Source organism: Habropoda laboriosa, unplaced genomic scaffold (assembly GCF_001263275.1).
Source record: "Habropoda laboriosa isolate 0110345459 unplaced genomic scaffold, ASM126327v1 scaffold57, whole genome shotgun sequence".
Classification (NCBI taxonomy): domain Eukaryota; kingdom Metazoa; phylum Arthropoda; class Insecta; order Hymenoptera; family Apidae; genus Habropoda; species Habropoda laboriosa.
This window is the reverse complement of record NW_017100229.1, coordinates 3,211,052-3,236,495: the sequence shown is the minus strand read 5'-3', so window position 1 is coordinate 3,236,495 and position 25,444 is coordinate 3,211,052. Positions and strand designations below refer to the sequence as shown.

General features: G+C 44.9%; 1 protein-coding gene across 1 annotated transcript; it reads right to left on the bottom strand.

Moving 5' to 3' along the window:
- Positions 1-527: 527 nt before the first annotated feature.
- Positions 528-22,960, bottom strand: LOC108571330 (BMP and activin membrane-bound inhibitor homolog). The gene is made up of 3 exons (XM_017933343.1): positions 22,457-22,960; positions 1,758-2,030; positions 528-1,138 (listed from the first exon to the last, which is right to left on the bottom strand). Exons 1-3 carry the CDS (start codon positions 22,587-22,589, stop codon positions 885-887), a joined length of 660 nt encoding a protein of 219 aa, XP_017788832.1. The 5' UTR covers positions 22,590-22,960; the 3' UTR covers positions 528-884.
- Between the last annotated feature and the right edge of the window lie 2,484 nt (positions 22,961-25,444).

Genomic DNA, 25,444 nt, shown 5'->3' with positions numbered 1-25,444 from the left:
AATTATCGTACAGTTATGTCATACTATCACAATATAATAATATTTAATATGGAATACGATTAACTAACGTGAGGAGTACATGATGTACCAGAGTTAACTGATTTCCGGAAGAAGGTATCCTACCGCAGATTAAAAAAAAAAAAAAACGAGACAGACTTTCTATTTTCTTTCTTTCTTCTTTTTTTAATAGCGTGTTCTCCATTCGTAGTTTTCCTCGATGGAAGAAATCGTGGTTTGTTCTTCTTGCAGGATTATACGTTGTATCCTCCTCGAGATTATATTGTAACATTACCGTCGATCGTTCGTGGCTAAAAAAATCCGCGTTCGAATGATCGAGGATCGACGATCATTCGGTGGAACGAACGCGATTACAATTTGTACGCCGCCTAGACAAGCGATTATCATCTAAATACACGATAGAAAATACATAATCTATTTACAATGCTACAATAAAGGCGATATCATGCGTTTCGTATTTATTTTTTTCTTTCTTTCTATCTGCTTTCTTTTTCTGTTTTTTTTTTGTCCCTTCTTTTAATTCTCATTTTCTTTCTTCGTTCTATTAACGTCATGTACAAAGGTCCCGGTTCTATCGGCCCCTTTCTCACTCTTCGAATCTCACAAAGTGATCATTCGACATTTTATCGTCGTTAATTACACGGAGGAATATGCAGCAATCGATGCACAACGCGCAATGTTATAATTTACAGCAGTCGCTTTTTTGTTTCACAAAAAATTCACAGCCAAGTGGAGCTATGTAAGCCCGCTAGCTTTTCTAGATAGTCTTACTAAAAAAATGTCTCTAACCGCTAGAACACTTTTTTTCTTCTCTTCGTCGTCATCTTCTTCATTATCGAACGTCTTTGGGATTGGCGAGAGATTAATTAAACGAGAGGCACTTTCGGTGGTCCCAATAGCGGCGGCCCGTTATCTGGCATCCGATGTGGTCCGAGTTTGTCGCTCTGCGCTTGTACAGGCTGTAGCAATCTAATGGCGAGGCTGGCCAGTATCAGTAGAACGATTAGACCGCAAATCGGCACAGCGATCGTGGCCGTCTTGAACCATCCGTCCGTCGACTGACCTCCGTGACTGATCGGCTGCACCGGGCCGAGAAAGGGTCGTTGGTCACCCACCAACACTGTATAGATAAGAGAAAAAGAAAAGAAATTACGTTATACACACCGTAACGCTGTTTGGTGTAAATTACGCAAAAGGTTTCGTTATTCGTAAATTCGCACAACCTTCGACTTTCACTATTGTTTTAAATCAACGATACGAGACTTGGTTGGAGGTTGTGTACACGGTATACAGGACGTTTCATGAAACACCCTGTACATCGAAGACGTAGAAATCATCTTGGGAATATGTGTAAATTTGAACGAGATCCAATTAGAGCAGGGGTTCCCGAAGTGCGGCCCGCGATCTTGAATTTACAGAGATAATTGACATTTTTGCAAAAAAGTAAATAAATTTTATTATATTACAATTGAAAATTGTTCAGTTAGAAAAATGTCTTGTTATTATATAGATTGTATATATGTATTTGATTGAACATTACTACGGTACGAGATGTGATCGGTGTGTTGTAAAAGAATCGATTGGAAAATAAAGAAGCCGAGAGGAGTAGGAAAAGTAAGGTATAGAGAAACCATGAAAATGCCACCGCTCTCTTTCTCTCGAATAGGCATACAGAGCGTGTCCAGCTAAGAAGTCTGTATAATTTTAATGATCTTGCAACGAGAACACATTCGTTTAACCTTGAAGAGTCTTGTTGAGCCTGTTTCTCATGGCTGGGCTATCTACGTGGTTGCAGAGATCCTGCTCGCAACAGAGGTATCCCGTGGGACATTGCCGCTCTTTGAAGTTCTCGTCAAGACAACCGCTGTAAGCGTTATGCTCCGCTCTTAATAACGATGGATTTGCATTGGATGGTAATTCGGTGAAGCAGCCCCGACCGCGGCACATGTATCCTTGGGGCACGCATTCCGGTTGATTGCAATAACACCTCACCTCGCGAACGTACGGAGAATCTGCGAACAGAGAAAAATACACACACACACATCGGGATTAATCGACGTTGGAACGATTTTAAGACGATTAAAAGTGTGTTAACGGCGGGGGAAATTTGACACGAGGACGTTGAGTTAATAATTTCGAAGGAAGTTATACAAGATCGCCTTTTAACGACGAGGAATTGTTGAAACGAGAGGGAGAAGTTGTACGACGGAGGTCAGAGAACTCTCTTCCTAACTGGAATAATACCGAAAGTGCGATAAAACGAGAGAAGGGAAGCTCTCTCTGCTCTTTTCCTTTCTCTCTGCGTTTTTCGATAACGATAGTCGTGATTGATAATAAACGACTCATAGTTGATTAATGATGCAATATCACGGGTGGTCTATATAGAGTATGTAGAAAGGGAGAGCTTCTCCATACTCGTTTCAGCCTCTGGAGCATCTCTCGAAATATAGTAAGATTCGATCGACAAATTCATACGAGTCGAGCTGGTGAACATGCCTGAACCCCGTGGTTCGCTAATTCATTACAGCTCATCTTTATTTATAAGCCTTGTGTTTTCTGCTCTGATAAGACCATTCGAGGATTCTCGCGTACAATTCCACCAACGTAGACCAATTTCACGTTCGGAGAGGTATCGTAAGCATAACACGGCGATAGTTGGCGGCCTCCCCTAATGAGTAGCCCGGCTGAAAGTCATAAAAGATTATACCCTGCTCGTCGCAACAGGTATACAGAGCTAACTTTCATTTACCTGCCGGCTACCAAGCCTTCTCTCCTCGTACACACCGGAACCGTTTACAATTATTTTCTCCGTGTATAGCACAGACCGGTGTGTGGTAACAAAGATCGTGTCGCAGTGGTATTTCAAAGGGAATAGAATAGGAAAAAAATGTATATACGGGGCTTTGAGCGCGAGACGTGTATTTGCCAAACAGAATTTCCCAAAATAAATCGTAAGGAAGAATTTCGTTCGGTATTGAACCGGTGGGTCTGGAAGAGATCCACGTGGAGGAAGAGGCTCGATAGACTGGGACCGTGCTTGACATAGCGTAAATATACATTACACGCAGGGAGAGAGAGTCGAGTTCTCTCTCCGCGGTGTGCTAATGAGGCCCGCCGCGAGATAAACAAAGAGACATGGAGCAGTTCGCGGTGACTAACCATCGTGCCGCTTGTTTATTATGATAATGCGAAGCCATCTTTATCCGTGGCTTTACCCTCTCTCTCTTCGCGTGTTGCGCTTCCCTTCCGAACCGCGACAAACACCACCGTGTGTCTCCTCCATCCGACGAAATAATTCATTAGCACGATCGCACGTACGTGACCCGTTGTCTCGAGGATCGTCGCGGAGAAAAGAACTCGGGGAGAGAGGGAGGACACGTCGTGGACACGTCGTGGAAATGGATCGATGCAAAAATTAGAAATCACCAACTGCGCCGCCGGAGTCTTTCATCGTTGGAACAAAGAACTGTGGTTTTGCAACGATTAGCCGGAGCACAGTTGTTTATTATGGTAATGCCAGGCTGTCTTTATCCACGACATTGCTCTGTCTACCCTTCGAAACCTCTCTCTTCGTCCCTCTCCCCGTTAAACGATCCTTTCTCCCTCGACAGAAGTTCTTACGTTCCCCTCTTTTCTCCTCTGGCTTCTTGCTAATAAGCCTGCAGCGGTTCCCTCCCTCTCTTCCTTCATCTTTCTCCGTTTCGTCCACGAGGCCCGGCTCATCGGGGAATAAAAAACGCTAAAACAGCCGAGTCACAAAAGAAAGATTAAAGTGGAGAGAATATATGGAGAGAGGCATGCGGCGGCTCTCTGCGTTGTGTGCACCGCTGCTGTGCTGCTGCCTCTCGATCTCGGTTGGTCGCCGGCTCTCACGAGACCCTCTGGAGCAACGAGAGAGGAGACCTCGTAAGAGGGTTTTTAGGAGGAACGTCTTCTCGTTGCTCCGCCAGATTACGTAAACTTCTTCTACGTGCTCCGATTAAACGCGAAATCTCCCTTGAATTTTCTTCCGACTAATGAATTTTCGGTACCTTCGAGGTTTTATTTAAAAAGAAGGAAAACAGATCACTCGTCGAAATAATTCTCCAACTTTTCTGCCAGCTTGCGAACAGAAACTTTGAATCACTTGTGCGAATCCAGTCGGGAAGAACTGGTTTCTACACTTAATAAAATTCGTAAATAGACTTATTAAACCAATAGAATCGTAACAGTAAAAAATACTGCAAATTAATGCACATACGCTAAACTCATTATTCCGATAGATTCTCCGAAGGGTTAAAATAATGACGCGTCCGTTAAAGAAATGAAATTTTCCATCTCCGATACGACGCGCATATTTTACCTCGCATTACTCCGGTACTATGCAAGGTAATTCGAAGTTTCTCTAAAAGGTATTTCTTTTTTCGACCGCGAACCGCGATAGGGAGGGAACCGAGAGAGGAGAACGGGGAAAAGGGGAGAGAAAGAGACAGAGAGGAGCGACGGAGAAGGGCATCGTGTGCGTTTAAAATAAAAAGGGAAAAGGGGAAGCAGCGGGAGGTCGAGAAGGCCCGGGCAGAAGAGAGATACGGCCGACATGCCTGGAGCCGAAGAAGACCCGTCCGAAAACAAACAGACTGCTTCGCGGGGTCGTTCGTTATGCGTCCATGGCATATTAATTATTTCCCGACGGGCTCTCCTCCCCTCTACTCCTCTCTCCTCTTCCCAGCCCATATTGCTCGTATTTCTTTCTTTTACATTTTTTCTTCGGTTGCCGAACGATTACAGGTTCGAGAAGCACGTGAATCGATGTTAAGGTCCTTCCGTTCCTTTTATTGCATTATTCCCGCGCATACCATCGTCTACACGGTGTACAAAATCTTCGCGTTGTAATTCCCCAATTTTTTCGTTGCCATTTCGACGGACAATTGGTGGAAAATTCGAAGGGAATTTTCGTTCGGTTCGAAGTTAAGGAGAATTATCGTATAATTCGTATATCGAAAAATAGAGAGAGAGAGAGAGAGAGAGAGAGAGGAGAAGGGGAAAAAATATATAAACGTTGAGATGGCCGCGGGCTAAAAGGTGGACAGGTCTGAGATGCTTGACGAACGTTCTCCTCTGTGTGTTTTGCGCTCGTAAAGCTGTCCGATTTCTTCTCGGCCACGATCGGCGAATTCTTCGTATTCGTATCTCTCTCTCTCTTTCTCTGTGTCTACTCGATAAAAGGTTCCAGAGAGACGCGACTCTACTTACGCGAACAGCGCTGCTTTCAATGAAGCTTAACCTTTAACTTCGCTGACGTTAGATATACGCTGGCTTGCCCGGGACATCGGATATATCTAACGAGATACACGTGCTGTTACTTGTAACTCGCAGATAAGCTTGTTTATTTGTTAATACTACAACGCACAACAGGCTCGAGGGTTCATTTCACTTATCTGGGATTAAATATTCATTTATGTAGACGAACCACCAACCTATACTATCTAGCCACCCCTCTTCCTACCATTTCGTTTCGCCACTCGTTAATTAATCTGATCGTTTTAACCCTTACCTACTTGCTAAACATTCGATCTCGGTTCTTTTGCAATTTTCATTTTCACATTTCCGACCTTCAAACTTTAGCTGCGCATGCATATGATTAATCTTAATTTTTTGCAATTTTCATCTCGACTTTTTCTGCTGCAAGTTAGATCCCTCGACCTTTTGATACCCCTTTGTTCAGGCTTGATAAAGTCATTGTTATTATTATACAATGTCGAATCGTGCACGAAAGTTGGAACGTAGCTTTGGCTACGGCTCGTTAGAATTTCACCGGGCAATAAGAAGCTCTCCAACAGCGAGGGCAAGCTCGATCAACGTGGAATTCAACGAGCAAAAAGATAATCGATACCCGCGTCGATAACGAGTCGCTAAAAGCGCTCTCCACGAAGGGTTACGATTCGTTTATCCAAACGACTCGAGCAACATGCCCGAGGATAGAAAGCCGTGCTCGACGGAAACTTGATTTGAACGAGGCCCGTTGTATATGCAATTAGAAGAGCGACGACCCATGTATATATGTACATGCACGGGTTGCGCTGTAAGTTTCAGCTTATACACAACGTAACGTCGTGGAATGATGAAACTAATGAGTTTCTCTCTGGGTTCCCTCAAGTGTATCCGTAATGCACGTACATTGCGTAACAACGTTGTTCGCTCGTATATACGTGCGCGCATTTATTTAAATCGTCAATTTTATTTTGCTCCAGAAGAACACTACGATAAGGGAGAATCAGATGTACCTACGCGTATGTGTGTGTGGATGCTGCTTAACGACGTTACTCGGCCAATTACGAGGTGAGCTGAATGTCGATAGCGCACGAATATTGGATTTTCTAATTAATAGGGACAACGTTAACGCGTTATGTAACGGCAATTAGTGGTCGTGTACGTCGTGCGTCGATTATCAGAGCCATTCGTTTCGTTTAATCGCTGCCAGGATTTATTTCGCTTGGATCGAGCCTCGCAATGTAATTGACAATTCGCGGTGAGATTCGTGATCTCCGTTTAATGAAAGGAAAATGGGACACGCGTGACTCGATTTCACCACTTTTTTTCCTTCTTCTTCTTCTTTTTCTCTATTTGGCTGATCGCAACACCATTAATTTCTCTCTCTCTCTCTCTCGCCTCTTTTGAAAAAGTGAGAGAGAGAGAGAGAAAGTTTTCGACGATAGTTCGTCGGCAGAGCAATTGTTCATTCTGGTAACCGCGTTACGAGGTAATTGTAAAACACAAAGTGACTCGGCTATCTTAATTCCTAATTAGTAACATCCACCGTTCTAAATTGCCGCAATTAGTATTCCAACGCGTTTTACGCGTTGGTGGTCGGGAGTGTCACCGATGGCAGCGTTTGAATTTCACGGGAGCACCACCGTAACACGTTTGACGAAATCGTTTTACTCGTACCGTATAGGCGGAAAAGAAAGTTGTCGTTGTCACACGGTAACCGTGTGGAGAAAAGAAGAACAAGAGGAGGAGGAAGAAAAAGAAGGAACACACAACTACGTCGTTTCATCGAGACAACAATCGGGGATTACATGATACAGCCGAGATTACGAACTCTCTCTGAAACTGGCTTCGCGTGCACGAAAGACGAATGGCGTGCGAGGATAGGGTCGTTTCTCAATCTTGTCGATGGTGGATAGTGACTTTTCTGCACGGCAGAAACCGCGAGCAAGTCTGTAGCGACCTGTTGCGCCAGCGATCTTCCCCTGATAGTACTAGATATTACAGAGATTACAGACAATCCACAAAATACAATCAGAAATTGAATTGCTTTGTTATACAACGAAGTCGATAAAAATGACAGAAATCTTAATAACGACGACTAAAAGTGTCCCATTCGTTCGTCGACTGTCACACGGTTCTCACCCAAATCATTCTCATCGACGTCTCAACAAAGACCACTCGCTACCACGAGTGACCATCGAGTAAGAGGACACGCGATCTCAGCGAGGAACGGAGCGGCGAGAGTATTATGGTAGCGGTGGGAATTATAAACGGTCTTTAAAACGACGAAAAAGAAAGAAACGAGAGAAGGAGGAGAAAAAAGGATGCCGAAGCGAGTCACGTCGTACGATCCACCGCGGGACACCTGTTCGTACCCTGACCGCGAGTGGGCTATGAACCTGCGGAGTTATGCGAAAACAAAAAGGCCCTAAGGAACGAAGGTTCCTCATCGACGCCGAAAGGAGTGGCCACCGGTGGAAGAAGACGATGAAGGATCGTAGGAGGTGGAAGGAAGGAGGACGAGAGAACAGAACAGAGGGACCGGTCCTCGGTGAGTTCTTCGAAAGATTCGTGAGAAACTTTGGTGGAGAACGGCACGCTCTCTTCGTGGTATTCGAATATATACGCAGGTCGCCGGATCGATGCGCAGGAGGAAGGTTAAGCAGTGATCCGCGATGAATGAGATCGGATACTGAGCAAATTTGCCGGACCTTTTATTGGCTTCCGCCTGGTATCTCCGATCGATGGATACTTTCGTGCTAACAGCTGTTCAAGTTCCTCAAGTGTACACCTTGCGGCGGATTTTTCATTTTTCGAAATTTTCATGATTTATCAAAGCGAAGAAGTTGTAAATTTGTGCAGTTAAGTTGCGCAAATGTGGCGAATATCCGGACGAGAGTTATTCCAGAAAATAGACATTCGATAGGTTACTAATCGTCGAGATTAGTAAGGGTTAGCAGAGATTAGTAGAGAAGCGACTAATTGGCTCGTTAAGCTCGGACGTATACACTGGTTTTTTTTTCAGAATTTTTTTCAAGCAGAGATATTTTATTATGATCGGTGGACAGACAACCGATAAAAGCTGTAACTAATGATCCCCATTAAACGGAACTGGATACCGTACGAATTTAGTCGATTCCTCATTGAAAGACTGGCCCTGTGTCTCTCTCCAGGAGGTCTAAGTTAGGTTTTATTGCAACGACGTTGGATATTTCGGAGCATGCTTGGTTTATCAAGGTGTATAAGCATTCAGATATGGCAGCGTTATATATAATCCTTGAAAGACAACAGTGCATCCGTTTAATGGGGGCTTCTTTTCCTTTTCTCTTTTTTAAGGAGGATGACTGGCCAAGAACAAGGCACCGATTAAACTTGTTCTCCTCTCCGAGAGAAGATTTCACGTTGCGAAGGGAAAAAAGGACAGTATTCTCGATAGTTTTTTTCTTTGCTCCATATATTAAGATGGAAATTAATTTTCTTACCAAGCATCTTTCTATGGAATTATCGAGCATTCATATTTATATACCGTACATAAAAATTCTACCGATCAATTTTAAAGGATAAATATTTGTCCGCTGATTCACATTCTATTCCTTCCACGAAACCTTCGTCTATATGTGCATATATGTAGTGGACGTTTTACTCGAGTCTCAGAGTGGTTCGTTAATTTCGTTATCTCAATTTTTGTAGTCTTCACGGTCGGATAAATTTCAAGAGTGAATTACACGCTATTACCCTAATATCATTTGTTCGCCGTTGTAAATTGGTTAAAAATGTCTGGTACTATCTCGAACATATTTCGCGGAACAGGCAGGGAAGATTGTACAGGATGGTACAATCATAAATATACAAAGGAAAGTAACGGGGCAAAGCAATTTCTATGGCCGACGCAACGATGCAAAGCGTTTCGCCGAACGGACGACAAGTGCACCCGCATAATGGGCCGGTTTTTCTCCCTTCCTCGTTTCTCGAGCCGGACGACCGGCCAGGAACCCCAGGCTCAATAAAACTTTTGCTTTTCGTGCTGTTGCAAAGTCCTTTAGCTTCCTCCCCTGAACTCAGCCCGACCGGATTCCGCGTCGAATCGAAGAGGGGGCTACTTAAGTTCTTTATCGACGGTGACACGAGCCAAATCAATTTCGCGACCGTTTTCTCTTTCTCTCCTCTCTCAGGTGTCGCAATCTTCCACGATTGAAACTTTACGTCTCTTTCGAACTACGGAATGTCTCCCTGTCTTTCTTTCGTCACGAAGATCTTCGCTTGGTACTGGGTCAGGGCAATTTATGGAACGAGGGGAACGATAAAACCGGAATAGTGCAACAATTTCTCGAATTGTTCCGTCGAATCGCCAATGTTTGCGCCAGGTGGATCGGTTAAGACCAAGGGGATACGAATTACACTTGGTTTACGTCTTTGTTTTCTCGATCCACGAGGAACCTCCGTGAACTTTTCGTCTCGTAAAAATCTTACGAGTGAAACGTTCGTAGACGGGAGGAACTGATTAACATATCATAAGGTGTTGCATCGAGTAACGCTGTTCTCGATAGAGGAAAGAGAAAAGGTACGATAGCCACGCGTAAGGCAACTAGCAGCGTTCTATGGAAGGTGTAAACATTATCTGGAAGACACGCGGCAAGGGAGCCGTTGGATTTCCGCGTACGGTATGGATCTATTCGTCGATTACGGGACCAGTAAGAAGAAGAGTTGAATTACCTCGAATGTAGCTCTCTGTCGTGGACGTACACGGTTTTAAATCACCATGTAAATCAGACGATACGATCTTCGAACATGACGGAGAGATCCACACTGTACGTACACGGAGGTTACGCGGATCGAGTCAATTAAATAAGAGAAAGCTATACTTGGTCATTTCATTGGCCAACCATCCGAGGGTACTAATTTCACCGATTCTATCTCGAACACACCGAACGAGGAAAATTTATGGCTGCTGGCGAACGGAACGACGGTTCGTAAATCAACCAAGACGCAATAAACTCGAAAACTCGAGAGGAAGAGACAGAAGCACCGACAAAAATATCCTTGGTATAAAATGGAAACACGCCTTTGTTGTTCGGATACTTCTATCCTGTAATAGGTACTACTCAATTTCGATGGTTACGTAGTAGAGGCCTTAGGGTAGGAGCCTCGATACTTTGGAGCGAAAAATTGTCCTTAGCCATGGGTATCTCCGGTTTTCGGCTAATTTTCGTTTCACAAAGGGTACGTAGCAAGCTGGTATTTGCGTTGGGACCTGCAACTATCGTCCTCCCTCCCCTCTCGAGTACCTGGCCATTAAAGAGAGGAGGTAGACAGGCAGCGAACCGAGCAAAGAACGGGTGGGTATGCGGGGTGGCAATTAGCAAGAACAATAGGGACTTGGAGGCCCTTATTTCTGGGAAGTAGGAGGGTCCCTCTGGGTCCTGCCGTTCCACCACCACCGGGCTCTCTCAGTGTGCTGTTGTATTGGTATTTGGGTGGTGTACCGCGAGCTTTGGTATTTCGGCGCTAGAAGGCAGGTTCTTGATGTTTTCGAGAGAGGCAAACCAGTGATTAGCCCTACTTAACTTGGCTGCGTGGACGGCGCGGCGCGGGCATCGTCAAGTAAAAGGCATCCTCATCAATTATATGCAATTGCCAAATTGCTCCAAATTACACGCGTGGACCGCGGACCTTTTATGATAATACTTTGGTCGTTTCGACCAGACGGATAAACGGGGAGAGCCACCTTTAATTATCGCTCGCCCCGATTTCGAATAATGCCAACGTAATCGGATAAAACGAGCCGAGTTTCGTCTGTGGCTGTACAGCCTCGAGAGAATTTCTTGTGTAAATGCTCTACCAATTAACCGTGCCAACCCTGTCCGCTCGATTCTACGGTGGAATTTTATTTTTCATCCTTGAAATGCGAAAATTTGTTCGTTCTTCGACGATACTCGATTGCTGGGAGTTTATCTTGGAGAAACTTTCCACCGTTGCGACGGTGAATTCTCGAGTGATAGTTGGAAGGAGAGTAGAGAACGGAATGGTTAACAATGTCGCTCGTTAAAAATTTCTCCGTGCACACCGTAAAGGAAATTGCGGTGTTTTCGCGTTACGGCGGGAAGGAATACCGATGCCTCGAATCGGAATTTTATGGCCGCTCGCCGCTGGATAAAGTAAACTCTCTCGATGGCTTGTCACGCCCCGTAGAATAATGCCCTCTTAGGTCTTTGTTCACCGCTCGTTCGTGTGTACAGCTAAAGTGCAATTGAACAGCGGGATGACAACCGACGGTTCTTGAAGCGCGTTGCCTGTGCAAATAACACACGGATCGCTTGTAGAAACTGGCTTCGCGTGTCGATACACCCAGCCGTTGATTCATCTCGCCACGCACCCGAGTAACATCGAGTTAGGTCCACGAGGAGTAATCCACTTTTAACGATCCGACTAACTAAACGGAACAGTCGGGAAAAATTTCGATTGGATTTGTATCTCGGAGAAAAAAATGATCGTCGGGGACTGTGAGAATATTTCATAAGAAATCGTCGCGCTCGGCTCAGGTAGCCGAAGATTTTTTCCCGATCGCTCGAGTATCCGATGATTTACTGCAAGAACAAAGAATCCGCCGGCCACCCTGAAGGAAGTGCAGCTCAATCGTTCGGAACAGGTCTTCCTCGTTGCCAGTGAAAAGGAAGTGAAACCTTTCTCTCTCGGATTTCAACGTTCCTACCGTGTCCCGCCTGGTAAGCGAGCATCTACTGTTACCTTAACATAATCCGCAGGTGAACGAGAAATCAATTTGTGTTTTAACGAAGACACGTCGATAATCACGTCGAATACTCGCACGGCTTATTTGTCATTCGGGCTAATTACAGTCACATTGAAGTTTAATAAGCCGTAGTATTATTTTTTTCCTTTCGCGATTACGAGCAATGATCAGGGAACCGTATCAGTCTCGAGACCTTAGGCGGATTGCAATCAATCGGAACAATCGGAAAACGTTATTGCGAGAACACGAGCAAATTGCTAATTACCACGGTAGCTCGTAAACACGCGGTTTAAGTATATATCGTAGTGTATCTAGTGTACAATGGAAAACTTGATACGAAGGTGTAATAGAAGGCTGTACGCTTTCGGAGAGCGGTGGCCATTGAATGCCTTTAAATTTAGTATAATTATCAATTAAAGATTTGTACGTTTAACTGGTGTCGAAAGAGAGGAACGAAAGGCGAATTTTTAAACGGCTGCGAAAATGTTAACCGTGTTTGGAAGTCTAACACGAGTTTAGACATTTGTTTCTCTCCGGGTATTCTTTTTACACGCAGAAGGAATGTCGAAACGAATAAGGAACCGCGCGAGCGTGTTACCGGGTTAATCGTCGACGAGTAAAGAAAAATAAAGGAAAAAAGAAAGCAACAGCGGGTCGCCTATCGTCATAATTCTACGTTCTCCAGCACGTTTTCCTAGGCCTTTCCGTCCTTCGAGCAATTTGTTTCACGTGGCACGTATGTTAGCCACTTACGTGCATGTACGCACAGTAGATGTAGAGGGAGAGCCGAGACTCGGCGGATTTTTCACCAGCTTTTTCTTTCTCCTTTTAACCTCGGCTGTTGCACACCACCACTTGCTGAATACACGACGAATCCTGGATACATCGCGAACAAGAGGGCGGAACATCTCGTTTGAATGCGCATAAACAGCGTGCAGAGTGATCATTATGGTTGTTGAACAACGTGTTGTCGATGAACACCGACCGAGATGCTTATCACAGGTTTCAAACATTTTTCCTTTCTTCCTTTTTTTCTTCATACTCGTCGGTGTTGCTTTTCTTCAGACGGATCCCGCTTCTTCATTATCTTAACAAAAGCAAAGTATTCTCCTTTTTACACTTGGCAGATAAGTATAACGTTTCCTTCGCTTGTTCAATTTGTATCGACGTGACAATCGCGTGACAATCGGCACGTGCGTGTTTACGCCAGTTTTGGATCATCACGCGACGTCTCTCTGTTCTCTGTATTCAGGAGATGCCAGGAATATCCGTGGAGGATTGAGAAATTCGATTTGAAAGGTTTTTTAACGAACAAAAGAAGTGTAAGGAGATTGGAGAGAATTTTTAAGAGAGAAATGTAAATGAAATCGGTGTTACCTAATGCTACTTGTGTGTTAGAATATAGTAGCCAGGTTGAAACGGTTGGCAATCCGTTGGTAATTACCATTTGGTTGGCACAAAATGGTGAACGATTGATCAACTCGGTGTCTGAATCGAATCGCAAAGTATCGCTGTTGCTGAATTTATGTGGAAATAGATCGATTTGTATTTACACCTGTGCGCATAGCCAGAGATTCGAGGAGGCAGGTATTTATAGAGACGTCTCCTTGGAATCGTTGACATTGATTCCGCAAATCTGTCACGACGTTCTCTATATATAGAGGCTCATTGTAATTACAGCGGGGTAGGAATGCGCTATTAAGCATAGCTAATGCATAGAACAGCCGCTCTATGCGCGAACCATTCCTCCTGTTATTTAACAGTCGATGAGCGCGATAATTGCGCGTATCTCACCGGGATTATTGCCTCGAATATGCAAATACCGGAATGATTTCAGTGAAATTGCGCCAATTATCGAGGATATTCGATAAAGTTATTCCTACCGGAGAAACATACTTTGTAAAAATGGAGTATGTTAATTAAACGGAACTTGAAGAACGTCGTCGGATTATCCTGGAGTAAATTTCCAACGACGATGGGCCACCGAATCGAAAGGTTTCGAGAATCAAACCACACGATCGTTCCGTTTGTAATTTCTGTAATTACAAAGGCAAGCTGCGCGCGGTTAATTTGAATAATTACCCTCCGCGGTAAAGCAGATCCAGCGTGTAACGATGGTATCAGCAACGTTCGTTTCACCGTGCTCGGTCCGCCATCTTTTCCCCTATTATCCCCGATTACTATCGAGCGTTTGAGCAAATGCGTTAATTAAGAAATAAAGAAGGCCCTTGATAAAGAATGTTAATTGGATCGACTTTATGCCGCCTTTTCTCAAAACCTTCGTCTGGCTCGTACAAAATTTATCCATTAACAATGGCTTCGCGGCCTGTTGCTCGAGAGCGTTCAGCTAATAACAACCGGTCGACGAATACATTAGAAGGCAATTTACCGAGAAGTTTTACAACGATTATAGCTGCCGTTAATTGTTACCTTGTACAAATGTTCTAATTGAAAAGTTCGCAGGAAACTCGGAGATGTATCAATTTGAAACGAAGCGAACGTACGAAATTGAACGTAGAGTTTACGGGTTTATCAATGAAGTAAGAACGCGAGGATAATAAATAGAGCGAATGGAAATTTGTCGCGATTCATCGAAGCTTTGCGCCTGAATGGAGGACAAAGTTCATTGAGAAAGCGAATTTTTCTACGCTCGGAACGGATACTAACGATGTAGACGGCTGAAAGAAGGTGAACCAGTGGTTACCGGCTCAGGAAATTGTAGCCACGAGCGACGTGCCCTCCATCGGCCGTAATTTGGCAGCAAATCACTCGGGGAAAAAGGAAATAGCGATCGTGCGTGCAGGATAAAAAGTATTCTGCATAAGAACGTCCCGTCTGTGCGGACTCGATATAAATGCATCTAAGCTTGCACAAGTACGGTAAATTGCGACACCTCTCCGTGCCTTTTAATATCAGCGATTGATAAGACCGAGATAACGATCTCACCTTAATTAGATATACACCGAGAAAACAAGTGGATTTAAAGACTTAAACACTCGAAATTCCCATTTATCTGACGTTCACCAGGAATTCGAGATATTTCCAGGGAAATGTCGAAATAAAATCGATCGGGGCTAATTAGATTTACAAAAATCGAGGCTGTCGTGTCTCCGGGGAGTACGTTCCGCGATCCGCGCGAAACTTTGGCTCGTCTGAAACGCGATCACGAACGAGTGGCAGCGACAAAAAGCCCCTTATACCGAACGAGGAAGCTTGCACAGCTAGGCTAATTGATCAAGAGTGAGTGTGCCGTTAACAACGATCGTCCCAAGTGTCGGAAGCACGTGATTTCGATGGCTAACTATGTGTAGCCGGAGGTTGAAGTGAGAGATTTCGATCCTGCCGCGACACGTGCTAGTGTCCAGTAATGGAGATAACTGGTTCGATGGAGGTTAATTCGATGTTCTTCTTTAGGACAAGACTACTCTCTGCTCGAGTTTCCTCGATTCATTGCGGAGAGAAAGATATATATATATATATTAGGATACACGAGGCGAGAAAATGCATCGTGCAAATATTCCAATAACGATATGAAAGGAGCGGTTAACACTTATGTTCATTGCTAATATTAAAGCGAAACATACGTAATAACTATCGCTATTTACCGTGACTCAGACGTTTGAATAACTTATGTTATCTCGACAAACCATACACGTCCGCTGGAAATAAAACGTTTTAGCGGTTCTCACTGAATAACATGGAAACGTAACGCCGAACTTATTCCACATTATCGCCTGTTTTCTCCTTTTTGTCACCGGAGATATCACCACAACGCCGCTTTCGCTAATCGTTAACCCTCCGCTTGGGGGATAAAGCCGTAATGACTCACGCTTTCTTATTTACATAATCCTTTCGAATAAAACTTGCTACGATGATCGTCGATAAGTTAAGCTCGCGCTTCCAATCGTTCATTCGTTGATACGGTGAGAAATGGAGCTCGTTCGCCTAATTTCGATCGATGAGAACGACAAAGAAAAGAAATCTTAAAATTGGCCAACTTTGTTCCGCAGAGTGATTGGAAACTTTCGCCCGCCGGTGTAGGGGCAATCGGTATTGGCAAAACTTTCATAAAAATTCAGCACGTGAAGACACGTGACGGGGGATTTCCCCGCGGTGGTTTCCACGATTATTAGCCACGCGAAAGCTAGAAGAAGGCAACGAACGGTGGTAGTCGCGCGGGTTAAGCTCGTTCATTTGAATTCGACGCATCCCCGGTTGCAATGGTCGCATGCATGCCGCATGCGTGCGTGCCTGCACGCGGCATCATGGCGCATACGAAGCACCGTATTAACATAACCGCGAGCCTCGAACTCAACGGCCGTCTCTATTCGAATGACACGAATATGGTATTGCCCCCACTGCCGCTGATCGATAGTCGATAGTAAAATAGCGAGCGAACGGATACGCGGTTATATGCGGGCGTTAGTGTGACGCTTGCGATAATAATCCGTGGTGGATGGAGCGTCGCCTTGCATTTTCGATCGGGCAAGATTATATGACCGCTTAGGCGCCACCGAGGAATCCCTTTGTGTTGCGACCACGACGACCCGTCGAGAAATCAAATTCCACCATACACACGTGGAATATCAAAGTTGAAACGTGGCGGTTCTTCCACGGGTTTCTATTATCATCGTGAAATACAGAGAGACGGGAAGGGAAAGGAAAAGTGGCGTGTAAATGAGGTCGACACAGTGTTTCGAGAAGATTGAAAGCTTCCTGAACGGGGTATACACAACACGTTTGTTCCACGTGTAACTGAATCGAAATTACACGATCCAGCGGAATGGTATTATTTGCACACGCGTATCCTGGTATTATAATATTACAAGATGGGTTTCGAGGTGAAGGAGGAAAGGATTAATTGAATTTAAGCGTCGCCTAAGGCTTATCTGTATCGGGTTGGATCGCGAGGCATAGACTCGAAAGAGCGACTCGAGGCGCGATATGTCTTGCATTTATGATGAGACGAACGCGAAGAATTATGGCCGTTTGGCGCCATCCTTGCCGGAGAATAAATAAGAAAAATATTCGTTACGTGACCACCTCTAGCGATATCTGCCTTGCCACGCCTTTTTCCATCTTTTACCTAGATGAATTTCATTATTCCTACCGTATTTATCCGCAATTAGATGCAACGTCGTGTTTTTCTTCTGTCTCCTGTTATTTTTCCTCGCTTCTTTTTTCGTTACATAAATTTCGCACATGCTGGTATTTTCAGAGTATTTATTGAAATGTGAGTAGTATCAGAGCGATGCGCGTTGCGTATGTTAGTGCGCGTTGGACATCAGGCTGTCAGTGGTGCACTGCTACCATTGTTGAATTACAACAAGTCCCATAGGACGGGACACGAGTTTCAAGTAGTCGCGTTTATATTTGTCGCCTTTTTCTTTTTAATAGACACGGGTATGCGTGAATTTTCACAAGCGGTTCGAAGACGAGAAAAAATAAAGGAGGAAAGAAAATTCCAACGTTGACTCTCTCTCTATCTCTCTGTCATTTGTGTCGGTTTCAAAAATACAGAACGTAGTAAGGAAAATTGAGACGCGATTATCCATTCAACGTCAGTCAGCGTGTGTGGTCGCACACGCGATTCCCGACAGCTTGACGAACGAGCTAAATTCTCACTCAGTAAACATCGTCTCCTTAACAAGAACCATTTTTGCATATTACGTGTACATGGCTAATGAGGTCAAGCTTAAAGAGGCCAAGTGACAAAACAGGTTGATGCATTTTTCACGTATACGTTCGGAGGAAAAACGGTATACATACATATACGCGTAATATATTCAGAGATGGGGTAGGCTCGACGAAAGTTATCGAAATTCCTCGAATCGAGTTCGTACCGAAGTGTGGTGAGCAACGATTATAAACTATCCGGAGAAATTTACTCGGAATTTTCCCGATCTAACGCGGTTAAGCTTTGATTAATCGCCTGGTTCGGATTTAATTAATAATGGAAGAGTCGAATGACTGTGGAAAAACAGCAGGCGGGTTGTATGAATTATAGCTCACGTTCGTAGTCGTAAATAACCGTTCCACGAATAAAACTTTCTCCTTCCCGTTGACGTTTCGCATATAGGGGCGGTTATTCCGATTCTTATTCTTCGCTAAATTCACCTTGATTATCCCCACAATCTCACGCTACCACGGATAACGCGCGATTCGACTGGTTTCTCTCTTCCTTTTTATTAGCGAATGGGTAACTCGATCGAACGGTTAATTTAAGCATACGATTCGAACGATAGCGAGACCACCGTAAATAACTCTCCGGGAGCCCCGATTCGGAAGCAGATAGCGGAGGTACGTGGGTGGCTCGTATGGAGCGCGAGGGCGCCAAGAAAAATGTCTTAACTTTTATCCGTGCACCGTGTCTCCGTTTGCACCGCGATACACGTAACATTATCACTTCCGTGTGCTGTCGCAGATATGAAATAGGCCTAACCCTCCATTCGCGATTGATTAAACTCCTATCATCGTGTCAATTCTGACCGCGTTTTTATCGACGAATTAACAGATACCCGAATTGGGAAACGTATTTTTGTCAATAACGAAATTACGCATTACCGAAAAAAGATCGATTGCTACAGTATTCGTTCCGATAGAAATTCTCTACGGATATCGGAAGACAGATGCAGCGGGAAGGTAATAGGAGAATCGTGCGAGATGAAATTTTGTTGCGAACGAAATGATCGAAGGGGTGTTTCTCTGTTCGGAGAGAAAGAGTCGTCAAATCGAAAGGAGACCACTGGTGCACCCACACTCTGTTGCAACCACTCGAAACGTGTCGGTGCACGCGGCGTATTTACGTACGCATGGACTTGCACAAGACAAAGAGGCATAAACTCGTCACGCACGCATGCACATTTGTGTGGCCGACAGGCGCCACCATGCCGGTTCTGTGTTCGCTCAGCGTCGGTGTGTTGTCTGTAGGACAAGCGCACGTAACACCAGCTGCAACCCGGCCGAGTGTGAACACGTGAAACACCGTCGGTACCCGCGTGTGCGTGCATGCGTTACGTTTGGCGGATGAGCACGCATTTTTTCGACGCGGTTCCAAAACCACGATGCCACTTTTTAATTTCCATTCTGCGATCGTTGCAGACACAGTCACACGTCTCTTCGTGAAAAAATAGCTCGATACGACTTTTCCCTTTGTCTCGATATTATTTTCGCTAATTTCGAAGATCGACGGTGAAATAAATGAAAATTGCCGGGCGAAAAGGTTTTTACGAACAATTCGAACGAACACGGATGCTTTTCCTACTTTTCTTGAACATTCGCAAAACTGACAATAGTGCGTCTGGGATTCGAAACGAGTGACTCATATCGTAAAATCGACCTCGCCGGGTCTATAAATATGCAACCGACTGCACGAACCGAACGAGAAATATCACAATTCCGTAACTTGTTTGTATCGCTTGTGCAGATAAGGAACTCGAATCACTGGTATCTTGCGTAATTTTTAACGAACCATTCGGAAGTACATACAATGTTTCTATAGACGGGACACGGCTACCAGTGTACGATTAAACCCGGCACGCATTGTCATTTCGATCGATCATGGTACACGGACCGTTTCCCGATACTCCGCGTAAAGCCAATCGAGTTAATGATTCCGGGAAACTCGAGAAACTTTCTAATCTGACTGCACTATAAATATAAAATTGAACGCGATCGTTCTTCCTCGAACGTGGAAAGATAAACGGCCGGGACTCGTCGGATTAACAGCATCGTCGTGTGATCATAGAGGAGCGGAGAGAAGGACAGTCGTTCTCCTTTTTTTTTTTCTCTCGTACGAGGAATGCAGCGAGACGGTTGTCTGAGAAGCTATAACATCGGTGAGATGGTTCCATGAACCGAATCTCGTCGTCTGGCGTATATAAACAGAGCTACTACCTACATATGCAGCTCTGAAAATTCCAAGGGAATCAGATGAAAGAAAGATTGCAGTTTCGTTGAAAAATCAACGAAGAGTTGGGTAACGTATCGGATAACCGTGTCGCATAATCTGCATATAAGCTGTGATTTATTGTATCGTTCTCGGTTGCGTAACAAGACTCTTCTTCTTCTTTCGTTATCTGCTTAGAGATGAATTAAAAATATGTTTCTCAAGGCTGTAGGCCAGAATTAAACCGACTGAACCTTCCAATTTGGAGTATGCAAAAGTGTAGAAAAGCGTTTCTTTCATTTCCACTGGCTACGAGATCGTTCCTACAGGCTCTGTCTAACCCGTTCAAGGTACGATTTTGTAAATGAAAAAAATTCAGAAGGTTTCTGGACATCGGTGTTACTCGCGATGAGCATGCAATTCACGATGCACGACGGAGAGACGTTGCGGTATACTACTTGCGTAAACGAGGACCGCGCAGACAAGCGTGTCGGAAGGTAGCTATCGTGCACATAGGCATTATATTATGTACTCCGCTATCCGCGCGCCTAGCTGGCGCCCGACACATACTTTATCGTCTTTCTAAACTCGGTATCGTGCGAACGGTAAAATTTAAATATTTATTATTTCGCAAGCGCCGCGCGTTTCACCGGAATTCGTGGCCCCGTCTCTCCCGGATAATCCCGCGGGACTTATCTGGCCAGGTGGCGCCAGTCCACCGCGTAAATCTATCGATCGATCGTGAATCATTTACTCAACCTCACCGACGATCTTTCTCCGCTTGGACAATTGTATTTCAATTTTTTAATCTACTTGGACTGACAATTTCGTTCCATAAAATTCGTCTGACCGAGGAATTTAAAGGGCGCGGAAGTTTAGAGCCCTTTCTCGAAAGGATTTCGATAACGCAACGATAGATTCGTGGAAGTTTGAAATTTATCTTTTACCAATCTGACGTGAAATTCTCACGATTCGATAAATATTTGCACTATGGAGATTCGCGAAAATACTTGGCCGTTACGCGTTGCTCAAGTGACGCTGCAAACATAGTTCGTCTTCCTACACATTTTTGGCTGTTGGTTCACTTTATTACCACTTTGTTTACAAAGTATTACGAGGAGAAGATATTACGTGTTAGGCGATATTAGACGCGTTTTATCGTACGTGCAATTTTCCCCGAGTGCAACGTGGTTATTGTTATCAGCGAAGTAACAGGTTTAAATAAGTGAACATGGCGAATTGTTTCTATTAAAGGGTTAATAATAACTGTGATAATCCTCTCGTCGAGTATCTCGTTTTCCCGCTATGTCTCTCCGGTTTTCCTTCTGTCCCCGAGAAAGCAAGATTATGTCACAGAGCGGGAGCGAGGGAAAAGGAAGAGTTGCGTCCTTTTTTCCCTTCTCTTATTTTTCTTTCTTACGCCGAAGCTTTTTCATTTCGTCGAATACTCACGTGCATCGATAAAACGGCTGAAATTGTACGCGTCCTTAATTGCGCCGCCGCCGTGTGTGCCTCTTGGCCGACAGCAAAAAAAGCGGCAGACGAGTTTAAACACGGCGGTGCGCGAGGCGCCTTTTTTCCTTTCGTTCCGGAGAGAACGTACAATTTTGCAATTACCGTGGCTGCACCGTGTGACGCAGCGAACGCGTCTGCATCTGCTCTTCCTTCTCTCTTATCTCGCTGTCTTTCTTTTCTCCTCATTTTTTCGGGACGCTCGCATCGTACGAATCGCATCGTCTTTAAGCTTGCACGAAGGTATCGGAGCGTTTTATTTATCGAAACGTCCCGAGGATCAAGAATATTCGGACTGGTTTGAGAAAATTTTCTCGTTTAAACGAATCGAAGCGCCGCGGAGGGGAGAACATGCAGAAAAGACCGAGTCAATTAATGTACATACTTCAGCGACTTCAGTGGTCTTAATTTAGAGAGCGGCGTTTCCCGACTTTTATTGCCTTGGCGTCAAAGTTGAAAAGCTTACAGAGACACTCGTTACGCACGCTCTGCAAGTACCAGTTGCCTGTGTCTTGTAAAAATTAACCTTATTTCCGTTTTCATTCTTTCACACACCTCTGCGTTCTCCCCCTCCCTCCTACGAGCGAGCACACCGGTGTATGTCAAAGGCTGCGTGCATAGAGTGTGGTTTAATCGTTGATCGATACGAATCGGCTAGCTGTTAATTAGAGTGTCCCAGGTAGGAAAAACCGATTTTTCACGGTGAAAACTCGCGCCTCGAGAGCACGTAGCAGGCCCACGTGTAATAATAAACTTGAGCCGCGTGAAACAATGTGGCAGAGTGTAGAAACGCGACCTCTATATCTCGTAAAGAATCCGAGTGGGCAAACTTTAGGTAAAATCGATATAGAAGTGGATAAAATTCGACGTTGCCTGAGAATGGAACGGCGGATTCCGGTGTTCTCATTGATTTCGTCTGAGTATTTGGCGCCACCCACGTGTACCCGTTCACGCGGTCGTTTCTCGCCGCGCCGCGCCGCGAATCATTTCCCTCCTGGGCATTTCCCCATGAAATCATCGCACCGAAAATGTAACGTTACCGTTGTCATCGGATTTCCCATCGTTATCGGCGAGAACCTCGTAGTCTCCGGAGTCCAGGTCCAAGGAAGCACCAACGACCACAGTTAGACTGGACACCATAGTCGCGAAAGTCAACAAGTCCCGCGACAACATTTTCAACACGATTATATATATATATAATGTATCACGCACTGTTTATTATCGTGTTTGGAAAACTGTTATTATTATCCTCGATTGATGTTACGTTTGTTACTTTGGAAACGATCAACTGAAATCGCGATTAAACTCCATCGAATTGTCGTTGTTTTTAACGATTCGGAGATAACGGGCGGCAGGGTCACGATCGATGAATGTTTACGGTGATCGTTGTTGGAAAATTCATAACGAATACTAGCCGGAGAGAGAGGAACGTGAAAAGTGTAGTTGGAAGATCGTTGGAGGTACAAACGAACGGCCGATCCCGGCGATGGTCGACGCTTGACTGACTGACTCACTTCGGTCTCGAAAAGCAAACGCCGTGCAGCCGGGCGACTCCGCCGCGGCTGGCGCGCACCAGGGGCACCCGGCGAAGAACACTCGCCAGATAGTTTTTAAACGAGTCCCGCCTCCGGCTGCGATAGTGTGCCCCCTTGTCGGTGAACCACGCACCGTGAACGCGTACAATACGCACGTTCGACGGCTGTCGTCGATCCCTGTGGTCTAATAGTCTATTTGGAGTCGTCTCACTTGTTGGTCAATGGCTCTTCTCCCATCGACTTTTATCATTTTATCGAACGTTACGTCGAAAATTCAAAAATTCTCCTAAATTTGAAAATTGTATCGTTTCTTGGAACTTTCGAAAAATTCACACGGAAAAGTTAATACCAATTATTCTACCAAAAGTGGTTACACTTGGTTTCCTTTTTTCTGAAAAATTCCAATACTTGTGATATAAAAGGTATGAAAATATAATCTCCGAAATTTAAAAATCGTGTAATTATTTTGGAACTTAAAAAAAATTGACACTCTAAAGTTGATATCAATTATTACGTTCGAATTTCCGAGTGAAATGGTTACTCCGAGAAAATTCATCGTCGTAATGGCACAATATTGTCAAACAGAAGATCCTCGTCGAAGCAATTCGATCGGTCAAAGGGAGGATCATGAGAGGCGCACATGGCCTGTACCACTTACGTTAATGGCGGCCACTGTACCGGAAGGTTGTGTGCGAGCAGGCCGGTGTGTCCGTGTGTTGGTAAAAGGTTGAGTGGTGCGGATCGACGCCGGGAAATGGGCGGCTGGTGAGGGAAACGAGGGACAGGGAGAAGGGAGACAGTGGCGCCTGAGCCCCGAGGCAGAGACGCCACGTTACCTTGATGTGAGTGCGTGTCTGTGTGGACACGCACACGGGGAACCTTTGATTCGTGGCTCACGCGAGCGCCTCCTTGGAGGAAGAGGAACGGGGGACGATGTGAAAGAACGGCAGCTTTACTTCTGCTGTAGACCGTCAGCCCTCCTCTCCTGACAGCCGGTCTCCTTTTTAGCTTTTGTCGTGCGCTATGTCGTCCCTCTGCTACTTCTTTTCCCCTCCTTGGCCGGTAAACGTGCGCGAGTGCCGCGCGAGTGCGGCCTTTCAAACTCGTGAACGCGATCTTAATGGAGTTGCGGGTGTTCAATTTTCTTCGGAATACCATTTAATCGGGCAATCAGAGAACGATTCAATCTTGGCCCAACTGTAAATGAGAAATACAAAAATTTGGATTCTAGAAGAGAGAAAGGGTTAGAAAAGAACGAACACGTAGAACGACAGTGTTGAATGTAATTATGAAGATGAAAGATCTGTATTATTCAGACACCGTTTGTATTTGATCCGTTTGTACATGAAAGTGTCGACACCCAAACTCTGAATAACAGGAATGATGAACGAGATAAATCGTCGGCCATTGTCCGGATAATTATGCATACGCGTGCTACTCGCTGGTCCTTTTCACTTTGCGTTAGATCTCTCTCTCTCTTCCCCGCGTTCTCATCCTGAATCGATCGTCGATAGGTAGTGATCACCACCTGGAGTCGAACCGGTTGCTCCGATGCGAATAGACGCGTATTAAGTTGCCTCGGTTAATTCGTTGCATTAATTCGTTTCCACGAAAAGAGTCGACGGTGTCTCGACTTCACAGACAGTATACGCTATCTCTCTCTCTTCTCGGTCGATTTCCATCCTCTTGTCTCGCCGGCCTCTCATCCGTGGTACTTTCAACTGCCGATAGTCAGACCGTGGTCCCCTATATTTGAACGGAAAATTGCCGCTTTCTTTCGCAAGTTCTTCCTCGCTAAAGAATCGATCCTCGAGGCGCAAAAAAACGTAATTCTAGTTATCCTTTTGAGGAAGTAACCGCGCAAACACAGCCGGTTCGATAGCTCGGACACGAGTGTTAGGTACGTGGAGACGATGCGCAAGCTTATTTTTAGCAGCGGGCATTAGCCAATTAACTATTAACTCGTTGGCGCCACGGTGCTGCTCCTATTTTTGCTTATTTCCTTGCACGAGCTATGCGCATCGTGTCTGCACCTCTCTTCCGAATCCTCCGCGTGTTTCTATCCGATCTAACAGTGACGCGCGCGACGTTAAGTGCCACTCGCTCTCGCGAAAACCACTCTTGCCAAATGAAATATGCCCCCTGGCACGATTTCTGTACCGATATTATTCTTGAGCCTGTTCCTTCGAACGGTTCCTGTAACGCCTCGCGAACGGCAACGACAACTTTAGCCACGCAAGCACGCGTAGTTCACGCGAGTTCAAAGCGTTTCATTGTTAATGCAGCAGATAACGGCAGAAGGCAAAGGCATATATGCCACCGAGCGGTTCGTTGACACTTAACAGCCAGATACGAATGCACGCTCGTGATTTCAGATCGTAAAGAAAAAGAGATCGCTTACTAATTACGAAGAGGAGAAGTCGAACGTAAATCATTTCGCTCGCTCAGAGGGGGATTGAACTTGCTCCAAGTAGAAAGAGAGAGAGAGAGGGA

Excerpts from the sequence above, each read along its gene's own strand:
- LOC108571330 (XM_017933343.1), bottom strand. The coding sequence starts at position 22,589 with ATGTTGTCGCGGGACTTGTTGACTTTCGCGACTATGGTGTCCAGTCTA. Across the intron at positions 2,031-22,456 it reads TGGGAAATCCGATGACAACG|ATTCTCCGTACGTTCGCGAG; the intron begins GTAACGTTACAT and ends CTCTGTTCGCAG. Across the intron at positions 1,139-1,757 it reads GCTCAACAAGACTCTTCAAG|TGTTGGTGGGTGACCAACGA; the intron begins GTTAAACGAATG and ends TTATCTATACAG.